The sequence below is a fragment of the Vombatus ursinus genome, unplaced genomic scaffold, assembly GCF_900497805.2.
Source record: "Vombatus ursinus unplaced genomic scaffold, bare-nosed wombat genome assembly UNPS02015255.1, whole genome shotgun sequence".
NCBI lineage: Eukaryota > Metazoa > Chordata > Mammalia > Diprotodontia > Vombatidae > Vombatus > Vombatus ursinus.
Window position 1 is genome coordinate 38309609 of NW_020955033.1, and position 24680 is coordinate 38334288.

At 35.1% G+C, this 24680-nt stretch overlaps 1 protein-coding gene across 5 annotated transcripts in view; it reads right to left on the reverse strand.

The window, feature by feature from the left end:
* Window positions 1-24680, reverse strand: part of LOC114031886 (piezo-type mechanosensitive ion channel component 2) — a 527965-nt gene that overhangs the window by 180254 nt on the left and 323031 nt on the right. For all 5 annotated transcript variants that reach the window (XM_027847078.1, XM_027847079.1, XM_027847077.1 and 2 more), the window contains exons 6-7: window positions 5899-6109; window positions 4034-4247 (exon numbers count right to left, since the gene is read on the reverse strand). In XM_027847078.1, the coding sequence (XP_027702879.1) occupies window positions 4034-4247; window positions 5899-6109 (425 nt within the window). The remainder of the gene's footprint in view (window positions 1-4033; window positions 4248-5898; window positions 6110-24680) is intronic.

Consider the following 24680-nt stretch of genomic DNA (forward strand, 5'->3'; position numbering starts at 1 on the left):
AACCCATGAGTTAGAGTTTTAGACCATGGAATGGTTGTTGTTGTTTTGTCTTTCTCTTTTACAATACAAAAATAAATATAGCTTCATTCCCCTGCTAATAAAACAATTATTACAATATATACATAATACATGTAGAACATGTAAAGATTTTTAAATGTTAAATAATGTGACTATTGTTTTATCAAGAAATGCTCCTTTAATAATTATTTTTTTCTCCCTTCATCATCAAACCCAGCCCAGACCCAAAGATTTAAGCATAAATAAGTTTTAAAACTTTTAAATTAGCCTTAAAAAATAAATTAATCTTAAGGAAGTTCATCTTTTAAGTGTATCAGAAGAATGTAAATTCCTCCAGAATGAGTAGGTGAGATAAAATTTAAAAAGCACTTAGCAGTGCCTGACATAGAATAGGTACTTAATAAATGCTTGTTTCTCCTTCCCATTCCCTATTTGTATTACTAGCACCTACTGTAGCGCCTGGCACACAGGAAGCCTTCATAAATATATATGATATAATTGATAGAAAATTCATTTATATTTGCACAATTAGATTCCAATCTTAAGATTGTTCTTTTTGACAAGGCAAGTAGAAGAAGCAAATGGAAGGTAATCAGTAAAAACACCAGCTAAATTCCCTCAGTGAATTGCTGTGAAGAAAACATTTGTGAGCCTTTAAAGCTTTTCCTTGATTCAATGTAAGGTGTATATGTCTACAAGGAATAGGACAAGTCAATATTCAATTAAAACAAAATCCCAGTATTTGACTCAAAGGGGTTTTAGGCTTGGAAGGGACCTGAGAAATCAAATATCCTCATTTTACAGATGAAAAAACTGAGGCTAAGATGGATTAAAATGTCACAAAATTAGTAACTAGGCAAACTACTCTTGTGATGTCAGAATCATCCTCTTTCAATTATAACCTACCAAAGAAAGGACTGGGTTTTGTATAAAGAAATCTTAGCCTGACATTAATTAATGAAAGAAAATTATTTTTAATGGGGCATCTATTTATTTCTTATCCTCAAAATCACCTTAGTTTCCAGCTTCACTTAGGTTATAGAGGACCATATGTGAAGCATATACTCAAATTACTGACCTAGCCTTCTAATAATACTCTCCAAAAACCAAAGAAAAATTAGGTTTGAAACTTAATGAAAGCTTATCGTAAAATTTGTCAATACATGATAGACTTAATTATGCTGAAAGTCAAATCATATTCTGACCAACAATGCCATGCTTACTCTAACACACCCACACACACCCACACACACACACATATATATATACACACATACACACACAACCCTTGAGGCAGATGCCATCTAGGTCCCTGAAATCTAGGTTCAGAGTCAGTGTTATTGAAAAGTGACTTTATTAAGGATTAGGTCTACCTTCCCTGGTAGGTAGGGGCATTACCTTCAAAAGAGCAACCCAATTGACAATGATTCTTTGATTGTAACAATTTACTATATCTTCAAAGACTTCCTAGTGCCCATTTATAAGGCAAATATTTGGAGAGCAGTTACACTCTCGACAAGGTCAGTTAGGACACAGAAGAAAGAAGAGCTGTCCAAAGGAGGAAAGGGACATTGAAAGAATAAAATGAGGCCATCAACACCATATTCTACCTATTTAACTTGTTATGTTAGGGTTCTACTCTATGCAAAAGAGTATAGGATATCTTAAAAGTCTTAGTGTAAATTTAAGTTTACAAAACTTCAAAAGAATAATGTTAAAAAGGGGCAACTAGATGACACAGCAGATAAGAGTGCAAGAACTGAAGTCTGGCAGATGCATGCTCCTGAGAAATCTGGCCTCAGAAACTTACTAGCTGTGTGACCCTGGGAAAGTCATTTAATCCTGTTTGCTCCAGTTTCCTTATACATAAAACGAGCTGGAGAAGGAAATGGCAAACCACTCGAAGAAAATTCAAATGGGGGTCATGATGAGTTTGACTTGACTCAAAAACAAAAATTGCTTAAAAAATTACCCCCCAAATTTTGAAAAGTTAATTATTTAAAATTTCAAAATAGTAATGTTTCTTATTAAAATTCAATCTAACCTCAGTTTTGTGCTGTACATCATTCTGGTCATTTTTTGGACTTTGCAAAAACTTTCATCAGCTGTTGCTCAGTGACTGAAAGGATTCCATTTGTAATCCTAGCCTTAAAAGTATCTGAATATAAAGTTTTGATACATACAGAACAGTTTTGAAACCCTGATGGACATAGATGTAAGTGAGGTAGCCAAGCACAAGTCTGAGAAAGTGCCATCCAGAAACTGTTGTAATACAATACATGACAGAATGTTCTATTGCATTAAAATTAAAATTAAAAAATGTTCTTCAAAATTTACAAAAGCAAATAAATATAAAATGAATATAAATAATTATATCTCCAAATGATATTTTTATAAGCTTGTAGCTTTTATACATTTCAAATTATTAAAGCTTAAAATTGCAGTAAGACTTTTTGGACACCCTATGCAATAAAAATAGTACATCAAACCCTTACTTTGAAAAAATTAAATTGTATTTGAACCTTTATTGGCAGAATCATTCCTCCAGTTTGCCTATCAGAGTGGTGCATCTAGAACTAAACAGCCAGAACAGGTTTATCCACACAACTTCCTACCCTGTCCCTCAAATTCCCATGTTAGACATTGTCTCACAACATATGACTTACTGATTTTGTTTGTCATCCTGTCCATTGATCTGTCCTACGTTGCTTGACCAAAAGCAATTATAGTTCACTATTGGCTCTCCTTGCACTGTTCTCTAGGTATTATTTTATTATGCCTATTTTACTTCTTCAAAAAGAGTTCTATCTCTCTGTGGCTGCTATTTATATATAGGAATAAGATAAGAACTGAGTCTGAATTGGGTTTAATGAAGATGTTTCTCGCAAGGATATTGAATAAGGTTCTTTTCAATTCTAAAATTCTCTGCTAAAGTAAACAACAAAAACAAAACAAAACAACCCTTACTTAAGAATATTTTTTCCTAGTCTTCAGCTTACATTTATCTTTGATACCAGAATTCACATAGTATGATTATTAGAAAAAAATTATTATCTTGTAGATGAAATTCTCAAAGTTTATAATATAAAAATGTTCCCAACATCAATAAATTTGCATGGTACAAAAACTTAAGCAAATGCAATTTTATATTAGATTTATTAATATTAATATTTTAAAAAAGAAACTGACTAAAATTTTTACTTGGTAGTGACCTAAAAGCTTGTTAGGGATTTATTCTTATAGAGATTTAGTTAAACTGCAATGAATTTAAGCTTTGGGACCAACAAATTGGAATTAAGTCAGATAAGTTTTAATTTTTTTTTTTTAATCATGGACACAAGTTACATGTTCCAATGTTGGTGTCTTTTCTTTGTTTTGCCAACAAACTGCCTCTAGGTGGCACAAAAGATCCTTTACTGTAAAACAAACAACAATAAAGACTGCCCCCTCCACCCTGCCTTTTATGGTGATATTTACTTTTCCAGTTACAGTATATCATCTCCTAAAAGTCAGCACTTAAACTCTGAGAAACTCAGTTCTTTCAACAAATTTCAAAACCATAAATTGAATGTCTGAAAGAGAAATGAGTAATGTGTAATCAAAAGAGGGGAGCAATATCCACATTGTAATATCCTTATTTATGTCATTTTTTTAAAATAAGTAATTCTTAAGTGCACATCAAAGACAGTCATTTTAATTTAAATATGTCCATAAAACATCTTATCCCTATGGAACATAATCTTGTTTAAAATGTCTATTGGCTATTTAGTTAGGAAAGGCTCATCTAGATCTTCATTGATTATAATCAGCTGAGGGGTGAAAATTTTTAAGAATTGGAGTTGGGATTGGTTTTCCATGCTTTATATAACATTACTTTTTTATGATATTTTTTCATTGATTCAGCTGGTTATTTTACGGCCTTTTGGGAGTGCTAAGTTGAGTAGCCATAACTATACATTAGCTTGGGGCCTAGCAGCCCAAAACAGCCTAGTCTACAATTTAAACGCACACTTACCTTGCATAGTAGTCTCCAGGTGGAACTGCTTCCTGAAAGAACTGGAACTGGTACAAATAAAGTCCAATCAAGTGCCCAGCAGAGAAGATGGCCATTAAAACGCAAAGGCAGCTGAATATCAGTGGGTCAAAAGTCTGGCACCAAGACCACCATGTGCATAGTCCCAAAAATACAAAGAAATATACTGATGAAGTCAAAGACGGTAACATCATACCTGAGAGGGGAGAAATGGAATTCTAAAATACTGATATGCAGCTGGAAAAGCATTTTTCAAATACAAACTACAACTAATTAGCATCATATATAATACTAAGGCTAGGAAATAACCATACAAACAAATCTTACTTCTACTTTCTAAGCACAGTAAACAGATATGTTTATCATCATTGAAATTACTTATACATTTATATATTCATTTTCCTTCTCCTACAATCCATCCCTATCCCAAATTTTTAGGAGGAAATGTGCAGTTTCTTTCTCCTTATCTCCTTTCTGATAGATTGCTTTGGTAGTCAACCGAAAGTTAATCTGGACACTTGTTCAAAAAAATTTTTGGAAATCTCTTCCTTTTCTGAGAATCAGATAAAAAATGCTCTGAGAAGTGTTAGCCATGGTAAAAGTATTATGACCAAGCTTTCAAAGGCTTCTAGCTAAAGAATTTACTTGCCTAATCTTTTTTCCCTACGTTAATGAACAAAGTATCTATTTCAAAGTGGGGATGTTCCCATAGAAATTTTAGTCTATTGTAATGCACAGAAGCTACTAATTTTCTGGATGGACTATGATTTCACTATCATTATAATAATGCAGCAGGTCATGGAAATTTATAACATATCAAAATTCTGTTCTACCCTATAAAATGTTATGACATAAGATAGCTAAACCACAGGGGTTGTGAATCCATCTCTGGTTCAGTTTGAGATAATTTTTTTAATCCATCTATTGAGCAGCATCTCTTTGACAACTGAAATATCTTCTTGCAGACTTTTTCCTTCAAAACTATTGATACATCTCCTGCCTCCATAATCTAAAATGGTCCTGTGATCCTGGTTTTGTGAGATATACAGTCTCCTCTAATGCTGTAATTAAAAATCCCAAAGGGAGGAGGGTGTAGAAGACAAAACTAGCATCATTATGCACCCAACTCAGTTGGCCAAAATGAGAGGAAAACACTGAGGGAGGAGTGTTTGGGAAGAGTTAGGGAGAGGTTATAAGCTAAATTAGGAAGGAGAATACTCTATGCCTAGTAGTTGGATTAAGACAATATGGTCACAAATAAAATGTGGATATCTATATTGCTCATGTCCTTATGCCATAAGATTCGCATTTTTAGATTATCTGTAATGCAATGTATTAACAGGAAGAAATAAAAGCCTGCAAGGAAGGAGCACACTTGCAGGAGGAATCTGAAAGTGGAAAGGGTTGGCAGAAACAATCTTATCAATGGGCCATGACATTTTTCTGGCATCAAATAACATCTATACTATACAATAGAATTTAAGTGGGGAAAAAAATCACCCAGGGTTTGAACATGAAACCCCCTCTTTGAGGACTCCTGTTATTAATTTAGTAGCATAGTGAAGTGGAAAAAATGCTGGTTCTAGAGTCAGGGGGCTTATGTTTAGATACCTACCACCTCTGAGGCTCACTCCTTGAGTGACTGTGGGCAAGCCAATTACCCTTCTTGGGCCTCAGTTTCTTCATCTGTAAGGCAAAGGAGTCTCTGAGGTCTCTTCCAGTTTTACAAGTTAGATAAGTGGTTGTTTTTTGGGAACATTTATTTCCTTATTCCTCCATGTGCCAAATATTCATTTGCTACATACTTAACCCAACTGAGGTCTTTGGGAACTACAAAAAGCACCAACCTGTTGAACCAAGTAAGATGGTCACAACAACTTTTCCAGCAGTAGCGATCATATTGCCAATGAACTCTTTCAATCTGGAAGCAAGTGAGGCAAACCTACGCAATATTTTTAATTTTGTACTTTCTTCCAATTCCCCTTCAATAGCATCTCTTGCATCTAAATCCTCTTCATATATCAAGGCTTCTTCAGAACTAGCTTTTTCTCCTCCAGCCTAAATGCAAAGCAGAAAATACTGCAATCAAGAATTCAATATTCTGTGAGCAGGTAAACAGAGATGATTTAAAAATAAGAGGATGACATGGAGTAAATTTTTTTCTCAAAACAATCCAGAAATATCATACAACTCATTAGGATTATTTTAGACTCTTCTTTCACCTTTTCCAATGAAGCAAACATAAAAAATGTAGGTAATTAATAATAATTTTAAAATAAAATCCTTTGGTATTTAATAATTTAATAATAATACCTAATCCTCTTTATATACAGATGTTTATGAAGAAGTAAAACTGCTGATTGGAAATACCTCTTTTTAAAAATCTTATATTCTATCAACTTTGATTTGATTTTTTGGCCCTCAGGGTAATGGGAAGTTATATCTGATCTATTCCTGGACTAGGACAGAGATTTGGGCTTAATCCAAAAGGTTTAGGAAATTCCTTTCTTTATGGAGATGGTCTTTGCTCTCTATTTCAGTGATATCTGCCTCTAGGCAAATGACTGTATACTGCCTGATTAGCAACATGAACAGCCTGTTGCTGCATTTACTTTTAAATAGATAGTATAACTTTATTGGTCCATCTCTTACCACTGCACTATTCTGGCATTGACATTTCTACACTACACTTTGGAAAGTAAGGACATCATGCAGAAAGTCTCCTGTGTTCATTCCTACAATGCATACTTTTCCCCAATATTTTTAAGTTCAGGAACCACCAGATGTTTTAAATCTCAAAACAACAATAAGTTTTCTTGGTGTCTTTTTAAGGTTTTAAAGGGTTAGGTTCAGAACCACCATCCAGAGCTCAAAGTAAGTCTTTTTGAAGCCTCAGAAAAGAACATCTTTTGTATTGTGATATTCCCATATCAATATATTTCCATAACATTTTTAGTTTCATTGGAAAGACTAATATTTGAGATACTCTTGAGATGAGAACTGAGAGATTTCAGAGAATAAAACCTGACTAATCAATTTTTTAGAGGCTCTTTGAACTAATCTGCCATCAGAACATTCACTTTGTCATTCTAATACATGAACACGCATTAATGTGATATAAAGAAAGTCATTAGAGAACTGTATGTCCTGGGGAGAGGGGTGATGTGTGAGTTGTGGAGGTGGAGTTTGGGGTGGAGGGTAGAGAAAGTAGATGAGTTGCTCACCAAATGACAGTGAGGGATGACAGTCACCAATAAATACATTGAAACTAAACAATAGAAATCTAAGTATACCTAATTGCCTAAGTCTTTAAGTGTCTAATTACCTAAATACCTAAATGCAGGTGCATAAGTTTTTAAACAACTAATTAATTACTGTATCTTAGTACTTAAGTATTTAAGTACCTGTGTACCTAATTATCTAAGTACATAATCATCTAATTACCTAAGTGTCTATGTTCCTAAGTAAGAATGATGAAGACAGCTAACATTCATATAATGCTTACTATAAACCACCACTTTATAATTATTATCTAATTTGATTCTCATAACAATACTGAAAGGTAGGTGCTATTATTATCCTCATTTTACAAATGAGGAAATTAAGGCCAACAGAGGACTTCACTAGAACTTAAGTCTTCCTGACTCCAGGCTCAGCACTCTACTCACTGTGCCACCTAGATGCCTAAATACTGAAGTGCTGAAGAACTTGTATGCCCATTTCCCCTACATATATTTATGTATCTATTCTTACAGTTCCTTAGGTACTTACATGCATATTGATGTACATATTTAAGTACCTATGTACCTGAGTGCATTTAAATACCTAAATACCCAAGTGCATTAATAGCTAATTGTCTAAATATTTAAGTGCTTAAGTACCTGTGTAACTAAGTACCTAATTATCTAAGTTGGGGCAGCTATGTGGAGTGTGGGGCCTGAGGTTAAGAATACTCTTCCTTAGTTCAAATCTGCCTGAGACTTACTAGTGTGTGACCTAAAAATTTCTTCTGAAAAGTGCAAATTCTTTCTATCCTGCCCTACAGGAAAATAGAAGAGGAAGGGGATAAGAGAAGGGAGAGGGTGATAAAAGGAAGGCAGATTAGGGGAAGGGTATTCAGAATGCATGTTGTCTTGGGATGGGGGGAGGGGAGAGATGGGCAGAAAATTTGAAACTCAGAATCTTGTGGAAGTGAATGTTGAAAACTAAAAATAAATTAATTAATTAATAAAAAGTACAAATTCTTTACCATATAATTCCTAGAATTATTTTTTTTAACTTAAAGCACTGACATGATTCAATTAAGATGTTTAGAGAAAAACTTCTAATCAGAAGATTTAATGCCCTAGATGCTGTTGAAGGGAAGTTGGAAGAAAGTGCTAAGCCTTGAAGGCAGATAAACATTCTGGGAGCAGGGCAGAAGAGGAAGTGCCGTCACCAGGTGGGATGACTTGTGGGAATTCATGGAGGTAGGAAATAGAACATCAAGTTCAGAGAATAGTTAGTAGTTCAGCCTTTCTAGAACATAGAGTACATGATGGAGAATACTGTGAAATAAGGCTGAAAAGGTAGGTCACAGATAGTGTGTTGAAGGCCTTTAACTAGACTAACAGGTTAGTTGTTTTTTTTTTTTAACTCATATAATCGTTAAGAAACAAAAAAACATTTTTAAGGAGAGGAGTGATACGGTCAGACTCATATACTTTAGGAAGAGTATTTTGTTAGCTAGTGGATAGATTAGAAAAGGGAAAGACTAGAAGAAGGGTCATCAATAATGAGATTATTATCATTGTCCATACAAAAGATTGTGAGCCTGAGTGAGCCCTATAAAGAAAGAGGGAGGATGTTAGAGACTTTGAGGAAGTAAAATCAATAGGACATAGCAGCTTATTACCTGTTAGAGGGAGGAGATGGAAAGAGAAGACTCTAGAATGACTGGTTGTGAACCTGGGAAACTGAAAAAATGATGATGCCTTCAACCATAACAGCTAAGTCTGAAGAAGAGTCATGTTAATTGGTAAGTAATTAAGATTCAGCTTGGATATGTCAGATGTGAGATGCGTATGAAATTCAGGACATGTCTAGGTTGAAGATAGGGGAATGGGGTTCATGAGAGGGATTATGATTCCATGTATACACATATAGATCACAGATAGAGAGATGAAAGAGACCTTGAAGGCCATCTAGTCCAACAGCTTCATTTTACAGGTGAGGAAATTGAGGCCCATGATCACATGCATAGTAACAGCACAGGCGGTAAGAATTAAAAATGAGATTTGAACCCAGGTTCTCTGACTTCAGAGTCAGCATTCTTTGCACTGTTCTACTCTGTCTTCTCATCAGACAAAGATGATAATTGAAGCCACAGGAGCAGATGATATCAAGATAAAGTAAAAAAGAAGAGATACCAGTATAGAGATTTCTGGGGCACCAAAATTAAAAAGGTAGGATATAGATAGTGGATTCAGAAAGGAGACTCAGATGGACAGGAGAAGAATTAGAAGTAAATAATTACATAAGCCAAGGGAGGAGAGTTTATTGATGAAGAGAGGGCAGTGAAAAGTCTCAATAGCTGCTGAGAGGTTCAGAAGGATGAAGACTGAGAACAGACATAGGATTCAGCATTAAAAGAAAAAAAAATTGGTAACCTTTGAGAAAGCAATTTGAGAATAGTGGTGTGATCAGAAGTCAGTTTAAAAAGGATTGAGAAGTGAATTGGCAGTGAAGAAGGAGAAGCACTGATTGTAGATGCCTTTTCCTAGGGAGATTGAGAGATAGAAGGGATCTTAGAGCTGAAGAAACTGAGGTGCAGAGAAATTAAGTTATTATCTTTGGCTTACACAGCCCACAAGGGTTTGAGGCAGGATTTTTAACCAGGGTCTTCCTAACTCTAAGTCTAGTATTCTATTCAGTCAGTCACACTCACTAGTGAAATCTTATGTTTCTTGAAATGCCTGTTTTTGTACACAGGAGTAAATCTTTGAATATGACCCTTTCTGGCTAGAAGCTTGGCACAGCATTCAGAGCCACAGATTTAAAATAAGATGACAAAGAAATAACAGTTTTAATGCCACCCAGACCACAGTTAGAAAAAAAAATAACCTCCATAATAAATGCCTTATTATGCAATTAGAGAATCCCTAAGGATGCTGATTAAATCAAATAAACCTATCTAGTAATTTGTGAGGTCATAAAAATTTGTTTCCATGACCTTTCCTCAGCATGACAGAGGTCCCACAAATTTTATAAACATACTATTTAGTTGTTTTTCTCTCTCTGAAAAATCCCAGGGGCTTTCATTTAAGAACACTTTTAAAACTGACAAACTGAGATAAAACACAGACAAAGAAATAAAATTGTCTCTATAAGTTGCTACCATCCTGATCAGGGCCAGAATGTCCATTAGTTATTTCAAGTCCTGGCTTATTAATGTTCCAGTTTAATTTTTTTTTTCATCTAGTAAAGTATAAACACTGCAGCACTGGAAAAATCCTCAATTCACAATAATGTATTTATGAACAAGTAGCCTTAGTTGGATTTGAAATGCATTTACATTTTGATTCAGCTAGGAAGCTGATGTATCATCACTACAAATAAAAACTCAACTCCTTGATTTATTTTTCCTTTTCTGGTGAAAGAAGATAAAGGGAAATCATGAAAGTCTAATTTTTTTGGATAAAAATAAAATCTTATGCATTTTAAATAATGGGATTGCCACTATTACAAACTACAAAGCTCTTCTGAAAATGCAATTTCTTTACCACAGCATCCCTAGAATTATTTTTTTAACTTAAACCACAGACATGATTCAATTAGGATGTTCAGAGAAAAACTTTTGCTAATTAAAGCACTCCAGAAGGGGCTGCTTCAGATGATACCCTTCTTATCCCTCCTGTCTCTAGAGGTTTCCCAGTAAAGGCAGGATGGCCACTTGTAGGGTATATTGTACAGGGATTCATGTTCAGACATAGATTGGATTAGGTGGTCATTCAAGTCACTTCTAATTCCGATATTCTATGATAGCCTTACCTTCACTGCTATACTAGATTAAATGATATGTGTTCAAAGATCTTTATTTCCTTCCCCCCCTTTTATGCAAGTCTGCATTGTCTTCAGAATCTCTATAGACATCCCCAAACAGAGCAACCATTCCAACCTCATCTCAAATCCACCCTACTGAGACTAAAATGACATCTCAATAAGGATTTGTTTCTGAGACAGGATAATGGAAAGGAAGATAGATAATAGAGGGAAGGGTTTTTACTTTTGACTGGCGCTATGTGTCCATTCCAATTTGCATGTACATACAAGGATTCATAATATTTTAGTACATAATCACTACAGTTGGAAGGGACATTAAAAATCATCTCATCCAACACCTCTTCTATTACAGATTAGGAAACGAAGCTCAGAGGGGTTGTGACCTACGGCACATAGGTTGTAAAGTAGGAGAACCATGATTTGAACTTAGGTCTTTTAACACCAAATCCATTTCTCTTTTCACTGTACCATACTGTGTTAAAGACACTATGTTCTAAGTCAAACAAGGAAGATTTAAGAGGAAATGGCATCTTATATCCAACAAAAAGGCAAGTTTTTAAAACCAATTTAATTCAAGCCTATCCAGAAGTCCTTGGTTAGAAAATATTACCTATTAAGCTTTCACTTAACTACTCAGGAAGGAATTGGATTAGCTTGTCCTTTAAAACCCCTTCTGATTCTAAATCTGTGATGCTATGACAAATGTCTGTCAGCTTTAATCAAGACATAAAAATGAGGAGGCAGAGCCAAGATGGAAGAGACTCACCTGAACTCTTCCCCAAACCCCTCCAAACAACTTTAATTACTATCCCAAAATAAATTCTGGATCAGCAAAACCCACAACAGGACCAGGTGAAACAATTTTCCAGCCCAAGACAACTTAGAAGGTCAACAAGAAAGGTCTATTGCACCAGAGTGAGAGAGGAGTGCAATTCAGCTTAGGCCACAGGCCAGCAAACTAGCAGTAGGCCTTGGGAGTAACTGAATCCATGGTAGCAGTGGCTGTTTCTGGACTTCTCAGCCCACAGATAGTAAGAAGGTCAGACAGCTGGACAAAAGGAGATTACAGAGGTTCCTTTGTTGGCACTGGGGGGCAGGATTCTGTGGCATTGCCCATACTTGAATCTGGATTGCAGTCCTGGGTCTTCATCCCAGGGCAAGCAGCAGCAGTAGCATACCAGATCTTGCAGCCACAGGGGAGTACAGACCCGGGTCACAGTTCCAAGGTGGAAAAGGGTGCTTATGGTTGCTCACAGACAAAAGCACTGAACAGGAGAGCAGTAAACACACCTCTCCCTAGATAATACTACTTTAGAAAAACCTAAAATTTACACGTCCTCAGAATTACCTCTAAAAACAGCTTTAAAAAAACCTGGGATTGGGATGGTGCCCCCTCCACTCCAGAAACAGAGCCCCACTTTAGCATAGAGTTAAAAGTCAAGAAATAGACTGGGAAAATGAGCCAACAGCATAAAAAGAACCTAAATGTAGAAAGTTACTGGTGACAGGGAAGATTGAAACACAAACTCAGAAGAAGACAACAAGTCAAAACTGCTATATCCAAAGCCTCAAAGAAAAATATGAATTTGTCTTAGGCCATGGAAGAGCTCAAAGAAGATTTTAAAAATTAAGTAAGAAAGGTAGAGGAAAAATTGGGAAGAGAAATGAGAGTGATGCAAGAAAATCATGAAAAAAAGAATCAACAGCTTGGTAAAGGAGGCACAAAAACTACTGAAGAAAATTATACCTTAAAAACCAGAATAGGCCAAATGGCCAAAGAAGTGCATACATCCAGTGAAGAGAAAAATGCCTTGAAAAGCAGAATTGGCCAAATGAAAAAAATAAACAAAAATTCACTGAAGAAAAAAAAACTTAAAAAAAAGAACTAGCCAAATGGAAAAGGAGGTACAAAATCTCACTGAAGAAAATAATTCCTTAAAAATTAGAATTGGGCAAGGGGAAGCTAATGACTTTATGAGATGTCAAGAAACAAGATAACAAAATCAAAGAATGAAAAAACATGAAATATCTTATTGGAAAAATAGATCTGGACCTGGAAAATAGATCTAGGAGAAATAATTTAAGAATTATTGGAGTATCTGAAAGCCATGATCAAAAAAAAAATACCCTAGACATCATCTTTCAAGAAATTATCAAGGAAACTGCCCTGATATTATAGAATCAGAGGGTAAACTAGAAATTGAAAGAATCCACCAATCACCTCCTGAAAGAGATTCCAAAATAAAAACTCCAAAAAAATATTCCAGATCTCCCAGATCAAGTAGAAAATACTGTAAGCAGTCAAAAAGAAATAATTCAAGTATCATGGAGCTAACACAAAATTTAGCAATTTCTACAATAAAGGATCAGAGAGTTTATGCTGGAATATGATATTCCAGCAACCAAGAATCACCTACCTAGCAAAACTGAGTATAATCCCTTAGTGGAAAAATGGACATTCAATGAAATAAAGGACTTTCAAGCATTCCTGATGAAAAGACCGGAGCTGAACAGAAAATATTATATTCAAACAGAAGATTCAAGAAAAGCATAAAAAGATAAACAGGAAAGATAAACATAAGGGATTCAATACAGTTAAATTGTTTATATTACTACATGTGAAAATGATACTTGTAACTCCTATAAACTTTCTCATTATTAGGGCAGTTAGAAGGAATATATATATATATATATAGACAGAGGACATGGATGTGACTTGAATATAATGAGATGATTATCTAAAAAAAATGAATTTAAGGGGTGAGAAAGAGGAATGCATTGGGAGAAGGGGAAAGGGAGAGATAGAATGGAGGAAATTATCTCTCCCATAAAAGAGGCACAAAAGAATTTTTACAGTGGAGGGGAAGAGGGGGGAGGTGAGGGTGTGTGTGTGTGAACCTAATTCATCAGAATTGGCTCAAAGAGGGAATAATATACATATTCAGTTGGATACAGAAATCTATCTTACCCTACAGGAAAGTAGGAGGGGAAGGGGATGGTAATGGGGTCAAAAATTTGTTTAAATGAAAATTAGATTTTGGAATTTTAGAGGGGTGGGTAAAATAAGGAACAAGAAGGTAAGTAGAAAAGACAAAGTAACAGGAATAGGGCAAAAAGAGGCTGAGAAGGAAAATAGTGAATAAAAATGAGATGGAGGAAAATTCATAAATAGTAATTAGAACCTTGTCAAATCTATATCATTTTCCAATTAATAAATGGTCAAAGGATATGAATAAGCAGTTTAACAATGAAGAAATCAAAACTATATTAATATACAATGTTATAAATCAATATTGATTAGAGAAATGCAGTTAAAACAAGCTTGAGATACGATTTTACACCTATTAGATTGGCTAAAATGAGTGAAGGAGAAAGTGATAAATGTTGGAGAGGTTATGGAAAAATTGGGACACTAATTTATTTCTGTGGAATTGTAAATGATCCAACCATTTTGGAGAGAAATCTGGAATTATGTCTTAAGAGTTATTAAACTACCTATATCCTTTAGATGTAATAAAAGAACATTGTATGAAGTAATAGCAATATTAAAAATGACTGAGTGAATAAGTTATTTTGTCTATTATAAATACTCAAATTAATTATAAAGGACATGAAGAAAGACACTATCTGCATTCAGAGAAGGAATTGATAAATAGATGTATAGAATAATTTTACATATACATGCATATATATGTGTATACACACATACACACACACACACACACACATATATATATCTATTTGTGTCTAATGGTAGCCATCTCTGGGGTGGGTTGGGGGGAAGGAAGAAAAAAAAGAAATTTACAAGATAATTTTGTTGTATATTTGAAAGGAATAGAAAGTTGTGTACATTTTTTTTAATGTGCTATGTTATAGAATTGCTTATTTTATTCCATAAATTAAAATTAAAATTAAAAAAGTTAAAATTTGTTTTACATGTATTTGAGGGAAAATGAAATGTTAAAATAAAAAGAGATATAAAAATAAGACAAAAGTACAATTCCTGATAGTCAATGGGTCCCAAGGCTAGTTACTAGTACTATATTTTAATCCATTTCCCATTTCCTATTGGGACAAAGTCCAATGGCAATTGTTTTGAAAAAAAAAACACTATAAATATTTCTATAAACCTACTTATGATCAGTAAAAAAAGTAGTCCGGAAAGGAAAGAGAACATTTTTCTAAAGAGCCATGTGCTGTTTATTTAGTGGCTATTTTCAAAAGTTAACATTTATGTTAGCAAGATGAGTTCAGGTCACCAAAAGAACTCTGGAAAGAACAGAGAAGTATTGTGACTCATTCTAATGAGAAAAAATTTTTAAGTATTACCCAGTGTAGGAACAAAAGCAAAAAAAAAAAAAAGGAAAAATATGCAATAAAAAATAGATTTGTTGGGTTTGTTGTTGCACATAGTTGTAAATCTGATTCATCAACTTTTTTTTAACTAAAGAAAAAAATTTATGCAATTGGAAGGCTTGTTTCAGGAAAGGTACCATAGAAAAATCATAATGGTAGTCTGGTCTATTTTTTTAATTAAAGTAAAAGTTAGTATGAGGGCTCATACCTGTAACCACAATTTATAAATTAATGGAAGTTTGATATAGGCTAAATATTAGCAAAGAGAACTAACTGGGATAGATTAACTAATGAGTTGTTAGAGAATATAGGAAATCTTTACTGTAATTTAAACAGTAAAGGAAATGAAATAAGTGAGAACTACCAGAGGTAATCCAATAATAAAATAATTTATTCAGATCTCTAAGTTGTAGAACACTTTCGAAGCCCTTCCATATCCTATCATATTATTTTCTCAATACCCTTGTGAGATAACCTAGAGACAGGTACCATTATTCTCATTTTTCATATAAGGAAATTCAGCCTGAGAAAGAATTGAGGAACTTGAACAAATGCATAGAGCTGGTGATACATTAGACGACAAAGCTAAGGCTATGAAAACCATAGTTGGCCAGTAGTATAGGACCAGTCCTTCTATGTGGAGAAGAGAGGCTATGTGGGGATATCCAACTATACCTGCTGAACAGGTCTTACCCCACTCTTCCAAGTCAGGAGCCAATCTTGAAGACCTGGATGAGGTAAATCAATTTTCTTTTAAAGAGTTTCTGAAAACCAAGAACCTTAGCCTGTCCAAAGAGGAGGCAACTAATATTAGAATTTACACAAAAGGATCTACCAAACACCATACAAAAGAATCTAATGAGATAATATTCGTAAAGCACTTAGCATAATGCCTGGCATATAGTAGATGCTATGTAAAAGTTATTATTATTATTAATTTAAATGCTTTTTGAAGGGATCTTAATATTTAAATACTTTTAATATTTAATATTAAATACTATTTAAATTCTACTTGGGCAGATAGTTAAGCTTTTCAAATTAAATTTTATATTACAAAATTTGGGATGCTGAGGTTTTGAGACATTTCCAGATTAGCACAGGAACATTTGACTCTGTGCTTTTCTAAATTATTTTTATTACACATTTAAAGATTTAAAGGCACTGAAATCCTATAATTGGGTTTTTTTTTTTTTGCTGTTTGATGTAAAAGTTATTGTTTAAAATTAACACTTTTTTTACACCAGCTGAAAAAAGAGGATTCTTAGCATCCTTCAGTTCATTAAAGATCCGTTTCTTCCCCATCTGGCAGTATTATACTTAATACTGTGTATTATATAATCTACTGTGTAGATTATTCTTGGTTGTAAGCCTATATGTTTTACCTTTTAGAATATCATTTTTGTCATGCTCCATTACCATGAGAGTGACACAATCTTGCGTGATCCTGACTATGGCTCCTGAATACTTAAACTCTTTATTTCTGACTGTTTAGAGTATTTTTTCTTTGATTTGGAAGCTATTGATGTTTCTGGAAATTTTCATTTGGAGTTTATTTCAGGAAATGACCAGTAGATTGTTTTAATTTTTGCTCTCCCCTACTTTCTCATGATTTCTTTTAATGTGATATCTAGATTCTTTTTGTTTTGTCGTAGCTTTTAAACTATCTATTGCCCTGTTTTCCAAGTAAACCTTGCATTTTCTTCTATTTTCAGTGTTTTGATTTGAAATAAAATCTCTTGTTGTTTCATGGAATTGTTAACTCCTGTTTGGTCTATGCTAATTTTCAAGGCAAACTTTAAATGGGTAAGATTTTCTGCCTCTTATAAGTTTTGTTGTTATTTAGTCTTTTTCAGTCATGTCTGACTAAAAACTCTTTTGAGGTTTTCTTGACAAAGATACTGGAGTGGTTTGCTATTTCCTTCCCCAGCAGTTTACAGATGAGGAAACTGAAGCAGAGTTAAGTGACTTGCCCATGTTCATATGCTTGTCTGAGGCCAGATTTGAACTCAGTTCCTGACTCCAGGCCTGGTGCTCTATCCTCTTCTCCACTTAGCTGCCCTCTTATAAGATACTAAGCTTTAATTTTCTTTTCACATTTTTCCTCCAAGAAATGTTTTCATTTCTTTTCCAGTTCTTTCTTCTAGTGTTCTCATCATTTTAAATTCTCAAAAAAAAAAGAAAAGAAAAAAAAAAACCTCTTAAAACTCTTCCTCCAGTTCTTCCAGGAATTCTTGTTGACCTTGAGGCCAAGCTGCATTTTTCTTTTAAACTTTGCTTATAGGTACTTTAGAGTTATTCTTTTATTCTTGGTTTGTGTCTTGGGCATCATTGGCTTCATAACTCTTTATGGTGGGAATCTTTTGTTTACTCATTGTTCTAGCCTTACTTCTCAAGTTGTAACTTTTTATCAGAACCAGGTTCTGCACACTTCTGGAAGGAATATTAGGGCCTTCTTGGTCTTTTTTTGTATTCTCTGGGGTTCCGCTGCTTCTGTTTCCTAGGATTGAGTGCTATGTTCTTCAAGGATCTCAGGGAAGACTCAGGCTGGAGACCTGCAAGATTTCAGAGTATGCAAAGATATTTGATGCCTTCCTGGTCTTAGCTTTGCAAGCTCCTGACCTTAGTTTGAGTATGGGCAATACAACTGTGGGACTGCCCATGGTTGTAGCTCTAGTAGATGCTGCTGACTTCAGTCCCTGTCAGCTAGCTGGAAGATTCAACAGGTTCAGAGTGATAGAACTGTGCCTTTCTCCTGCCGCCTTAGATTTAGATTTAATTGGGATCTTCAGAATTGGTTTAGGGTTGTATCTGTGAAACTACTCAAGGTTTAGTGTTACATAGTGGCTGTTCATTTTTGTTCCTACATGCTTTGGCCATTATACTGTTTGTAACCAGGTCCAAGCTCTGTTCCAGAGCTACAGATTGCCTCCTAAATCCATGCTTGATACACAACCCCATTGCAAGCTGGATCTTACTCTTGATCCCTGCAACCACTCTTTGACCTGGAAACCATATCAGTATATATCTAGTCCCAGGTCCTTTCCTAAGTCCACTTAAGGACAACTCAGTTCTGGGGGCAGAAACAGACTTGAAGGCTGGTTCTGGTTTCTGCTCCTTGAAAGGAACACAAGGTTAGGATCTGCAACCAGTGTTGCTCTGGAATTCAGTCCCAGTTTAGTCTGCACCTAACTTCAGATACCTTCCCTAGTTTATGCTGGAGCCACAATCCAACTCTTGGGTCAGAGAGACACAACTACTTTCCAGATTCTGGAAAAATGACTCACTATTTTCTCCTTAGGTTTCCCAGTCATTACTTTGATGTAGGAGCTCTTTGGGAAAAGCAAGGCTGTATCTCTTTCTCATACGCTGCTATCTTGGCCAGTCTCCTCCCTAACTCTTTTTCTGGAGATTGTACACTTGAGAAGAATATAGGATATAGCACATAGGATATCCTATAATGTGGCTACTACATTCCCTGAGGGTTAATCATAGGAGTTTGGGAGTTGTCTTTCTAATGTTGTTGTTCTCAAACTCTAATCAAGGTATTTTGCCTCCATGATAATCTCTTAATATCAATTAGTCACACTTAATTAGTCTTTGAGAAATTAGTATTTATTATGGTTGTATATTAAGAATAGTCAATACAAAATATTCCCTTAAAAGTTTGTGATGTATTCTCCCACAAGTACATCAAGAGTTCAGAGGAAAAATGATTCAAGCTTAGAAGGCACATATGGCTAAGGGGTAACTCACAGCTCTTGGAAGTTCATTTGCTAGAGACTTCAAGATGCTTCTTTTTAGGTATGGTCAATTTTTTTTTCCTTCTGGGCTCTTGAATCTGTCTAGTCTGTCCTTGACTTCTGATGAAATAATTGCTACCAGATGTTCTGGGGATATTACTAGGAGGCTGATGGGAAGAAGGCAAATCCAAAATCTTCTTGATCCTCTGAAGTTCATAAGTTCCTTCTCTGGTCAAGAAAGGTGGGGGGAGAGCAGGAGGGGACCAAGAAACTCTCCTTCCCTCCTCCCCAATATTTCTTCCTCAGGGATTCAGCTGGAATTCTTTCTCCTGGCTCACTGTTCTCTCCAATCTGCAATTCCAACTAGCTCAATGATTTTCTACAGGCTCCAGAGACAAAGACTGTCACTAAGGGCCTAGTCAATCTAAGTAGATTTCCTATTGTACTTACTAAGGTACCAAAACTTGTTCACAAATAGTGTACAACTGAGATATGTTCTCACCTGATAAGAACTAAGTGGGGTGAGGGTGATTTTGTCCTCACCCTTACACACTACTTTATGTACAAACCTTGTATGACTCTTCTCAGAAGCAAGTCTTTATTGGTAACATGGTACAACTTATATACATATATATATATATATATATATATATATATATATATATAATCTCCACCACACATCTTTCCATTGACCTTTGGGAAATGTCATATGCTAATTCTTTGGAGATCATGATGTTCCATGATTCACAGCCACATTGCATCACCAGCAGAATATTGATGCTAAAGAGGTAAATTCTGTAGCAGTGGGAAGTTTTGAAATCATTAAAAGCATGGAATAATTTTACAAATTCAATGCAGCCAAGACTCCTCTTGCTTATAAATTATGGACCAAATTCATTGTCTACCAGCAATGCCAGTCTAAGATATACATCAAAATAAACTAATTTATTTGATTGCTCATCTAGCTGCATATCATTGTCTGAAGAATATCTATTTTTGATCTACTTATTTTGCCAGTGTGAATGATTAGAGCCACGGGGTGGGGAACCTGAGGCCTCAAGGCCACATGTGGCCCTCTAGGACCTCATGTGCAGCCCTTTGACTGAATCCAAACTTTGTGAAGGAGACACGTGAGGATCTAGAGGGCCACATGTGACCTCGAGGCTGCAGGTCCCCCCCCCTCCCCGGATTAGACTAATCTCTTTTCCATTGCTATGAGTTCTACTCTGGAGGTCTTGTAATGTTCTGGGAATTAATATGATGTGCAATGGCATTATTAGTGAGTATAAGAATTTAGAGGATTTAGCAATTAACAGTCAGTCTTTTTTTCTTTTAGGATTCAGGCTTATAGACTGAAGCTAAAAGAGATCTTAGATGTCATCTCATCCAGTAACTTTATTTTACAAATGAGGATACTGAGACTTAGTGAGGTTCTCTAACACATCCAAAGTCAGACAGGCAGCAAATTACACAACTAGAATTTGATGCATGTCCTGAATTCTGCCCATGTCCAAGAATATCATGCTTGATGTCAACACTAAAAATAAACAAAAATTTAAAAATGCTAAACCAAGGTTTCTTTCTAGTGGTATTTTACAGAATTTAATATGGTTTCATAATGGACACATGTCTAAGAAGAATTTTCAAGGCTATATTTTGTTCTACCATGTCAAATACTTTCTAAAACCAATAAAAAATGTAAATAATGGGATTTCAAAAATTCTTTATGTCTTTCAGTGAATTTTATGTGACTGTGAAAATGTGTTCTATTAATAGAAAATCACAGACAAGTACCTAGTTGTACCCTTCTCATCCTTTCATTGTGGACATTCAATCCATGCACAGAACATTCTTAGAAAATTTGTATAGAGATGAGAAAATGGACATAAAGATCATTCCCCTTTTCGGTAATGTGTGAAAGCATTGCTCATTATCTTTTCCATTTCCCTCTCCATGAGATATCAATCGCTCAATTAGCATTTGTTAATTGCTACACTAGACACTGTGCTATGCATTGGGTATGTAAAGACAAAAATGAAAGAGTCCCTGCCTTCAATGAGCATAATTTCTCTTATGGAAAAAGCAATGTGCACACATAAAAATACTATGTAGATGTGCATATACACACATACATACACATACACATATACAAAGCAAGCAAGGTATTTGGAGTCACTATCAGTTCATATAGAGGGTGGTGCTTAAGCTGATTTTTGAAAGAAGCTAGAAAACCAGAGGTAGAGGTGAGGGAAAAATAGAGCATTCTTGGCACATGGGACAGTATATGCAAAGGTATAGAGATAGGAAATAGTGTGTCATATATGAGGAAAAGGAAAGCTAGTTTGGCTGAAATGCATAGTATGTGAAAGAATCTAATGACTCTGTAAAGTCAGATTGGATCCAATTTGTGAAAGGCTTTAAATGCCATATATAGTTTGTCTTTGAGGTCATAGGCAATAGGGTTACTTAAACTTAGTGAGCACAGGAGAAATATTGTTAGATATATGCCTTAGGAATTGGTTTGGACCGGAGAGGAGAAAATGAACAAGAACAATTAAGAGGCTATTGCAATAGTTCAGGTAAAAGGCAAGAAGGGGCTAATCAAGGTGGAGACTTTGAGAATGAGGAGAGCAGGAGGGATGCTTGAGATGTGGAGGTGGAATTATAAAACTCGGCAATCGATGAGATATGTGGGGTGAGAGAAATTGAAGAATCAATATAATTTGGAGCTGTTAACCTTGAAAATTGTTTTCCAAATACCTTTAAAATTTCCAGTAGTGAATTCTCCTCTTACTCAAGTGCAACTCTCTAAATTCATTTTCTGAACTGATCTTATCACTTCCTCTTATCAGGTACTATGGTGATAAAGTCCAATCATGGTAGCTAACAAACACCACTGATAATAAAAAGTCACTATAAAATGATGAAAAACGTGTTCCATTTTGTAGCCTTTTGTCATATTCCTTCAAACCTGGGTTTATGTCACTATTCTGTCACTGATTGTGTGACTCTGGGCAAGTCATTCAACTTCTCTCAGGCCAAAAAATGGAGATAACAATACTTGTATTACTTACACCCCTGTGTTGCTATTGACATGATACAGTAGAATGCATTTGGGGTTTATAGTAAAGGATTTGAATTACTAAGCTATTACCTCTGTGACTTTGGGGAAGTTACTCCCTCAATGTGATACTTGATTTACTTATTTATAACATGAGGGTTGGGTTGAATGCAGGTTCCCCACTCCTGTGACTTAATCATTGTGTTATCCTTCTCTGATTACTCCACATTCTAAGGAAGTTCTTTGCAAGCTTTAAAATGTTAGATAAATGTGTGAGCTATTCCAAATATACTTAGGAAAATTTGGCTCCTCTGGCTGTCACCATGTTCTCTGCAGGATCATTTTGTCAATTGTTTTTGCTGTTTGTGGCATGATACTGATACAATATGTTCATATATCTGCAGATGCATGGATATCTAAATAATTAACTCATATGTACAATGTGTATATTGTAGGTAGGATTGTGCATGTAAGTGCCTATTATATAACATGTACATTTTATATATGTATACATGTTCAAACCACATTATATATATGATATACATTTATGTATATTTATGAACTAATGTTTTGGTGCAGACCTCCTGATACAAAGTCTAGCATTTTTTTCCATTACACACTGTGTGTATGTATGTGTGTGTGTATATATATATATATGTATGTATATATGTGTATATATGTGTATGTATGTATGTGTGTATATATATACACACACACACATACACACACACACACATATATATATATGCATACACAATAATTCCAAATCAACCTGTTTAATTAAACTACCTACTTTGAAAAAATGGGAAGTGGACAAAAGGAAAAATTATTAAAAACTCCATTATGTCTTTTCTAGAGATGTTTATCTGATGCTTTCTTCCCTCTTTACCAAAGTTAGAATTATCTTCCTAGTTGTGTCCTGTTTGTGGTCATCTAGCCAACTACAAGATGAGATTAGCCGATGTCCCACGAAACAACGTTTTTCTTCATTTGGGCTCACGATGAATTTAACTCCTGGAATTTAAACCACAATAGCCTGCTCATTAGTCTCCCTGGTTCTAGTCTCTGTGCCCTCTATTCTTTCATACTGTTGCCAAATTGACATTCCTAAAACACAAACCTGACCATGTTATTTCAATCAAAAATCTTGAATAACTCACTGTTGCCTGTAGGATAAGATATAAAGCCTTTAGCCTGGCATTTAAGTTTCTCCATAATATGTTTCCCATCTACCTTTCTAGGCTTCTTTCATATTATTCCCTTTAATGAACTCTGTGTTATAGCCAAACTGGTCGACTAGTTATTTCCTGAACTCAATATAAACCCCTATGATGTTTAGAATGATTATCCAGAAAGAACCAACAAAAGCTGTTGGAATGCAAAGTGCAGAAAACAAGTTATTTTAGGTTAAACTATAGCCTTAACTTCGAAATTGATGAAATGAGAATTTTCATTCCTTTTTAAAAATAGAATGTATAGCCAAGAAAAAAAGCTGCCCTTCTTTTATAAACATGTTCCTTGGCCATAAATCTATGAAAAGCTTTTCTAAAAGCCTGGAACAAATAGCACATGAATCTGAATCTGCCTTTGAAAATACCGAATCACCTGAGAATTTGAGGAAAATTCAACTTGCTGTGTTTTAGCCTAAGTACCTTATTTTTGTAATGGTTATGCCTGAAAACTTCAGGTTTTTAGCTTTGCTGTTTATTTGCCTTCTATAGATATTTGCAGCAGGTTTCCACTGACAAAGTGTCATCCTGAAAAGCAAGAATAAAAGCTAACCATCTCTGAATCCTTATAGTGCAGCATGTGTGTGTGTTTGTGAGTGTGTGTGTGTGTGTGTACCCCCTCCCAACCTCCATTTCAAAACACAGTGCCCTCATGCTACCCCTGCCTGACTGTTCTAATAAGACTACACATTAAGCACTGTGTCTACTTGTAGGCATTTTTCAGGCTCTGTAGGTTAACAATGATCTCTTAATTGCCAAATTCAGTCAATGGTCTTTTCTTAGTTCTCATCCTTCTTGACTTTGATGAAGCATTTGACACTGCTGATTGCTCCCTCTTCCTAGTCACTCTCTGTTCATTCTGGTTCCATGAAACTGATCTCTCCTGTTCTCTTCCTACTTATCAGACCATTCCTAGTCCATTTTACTTTTATGTATATCACATACCCTATGTGTGGGTATACTCTAGGGGCCTGTCCTAGGCTGTTTTCTCTTCTTTTCTTACACTTCCCTACACTCTCTGGTCCCTTCCTCCTCCCCACTTTGAGATTAATTTCTACTCACACTGTACTTTATTACATTACACTTACACACTCACATACAGACACACACACACACACACACACACACGAATGTAAATAAGTATTTGTAGGTTGTCTCACCCTTTAAAATATGGTTCCTTGAAGCCTTTCTTTGTATCCCCA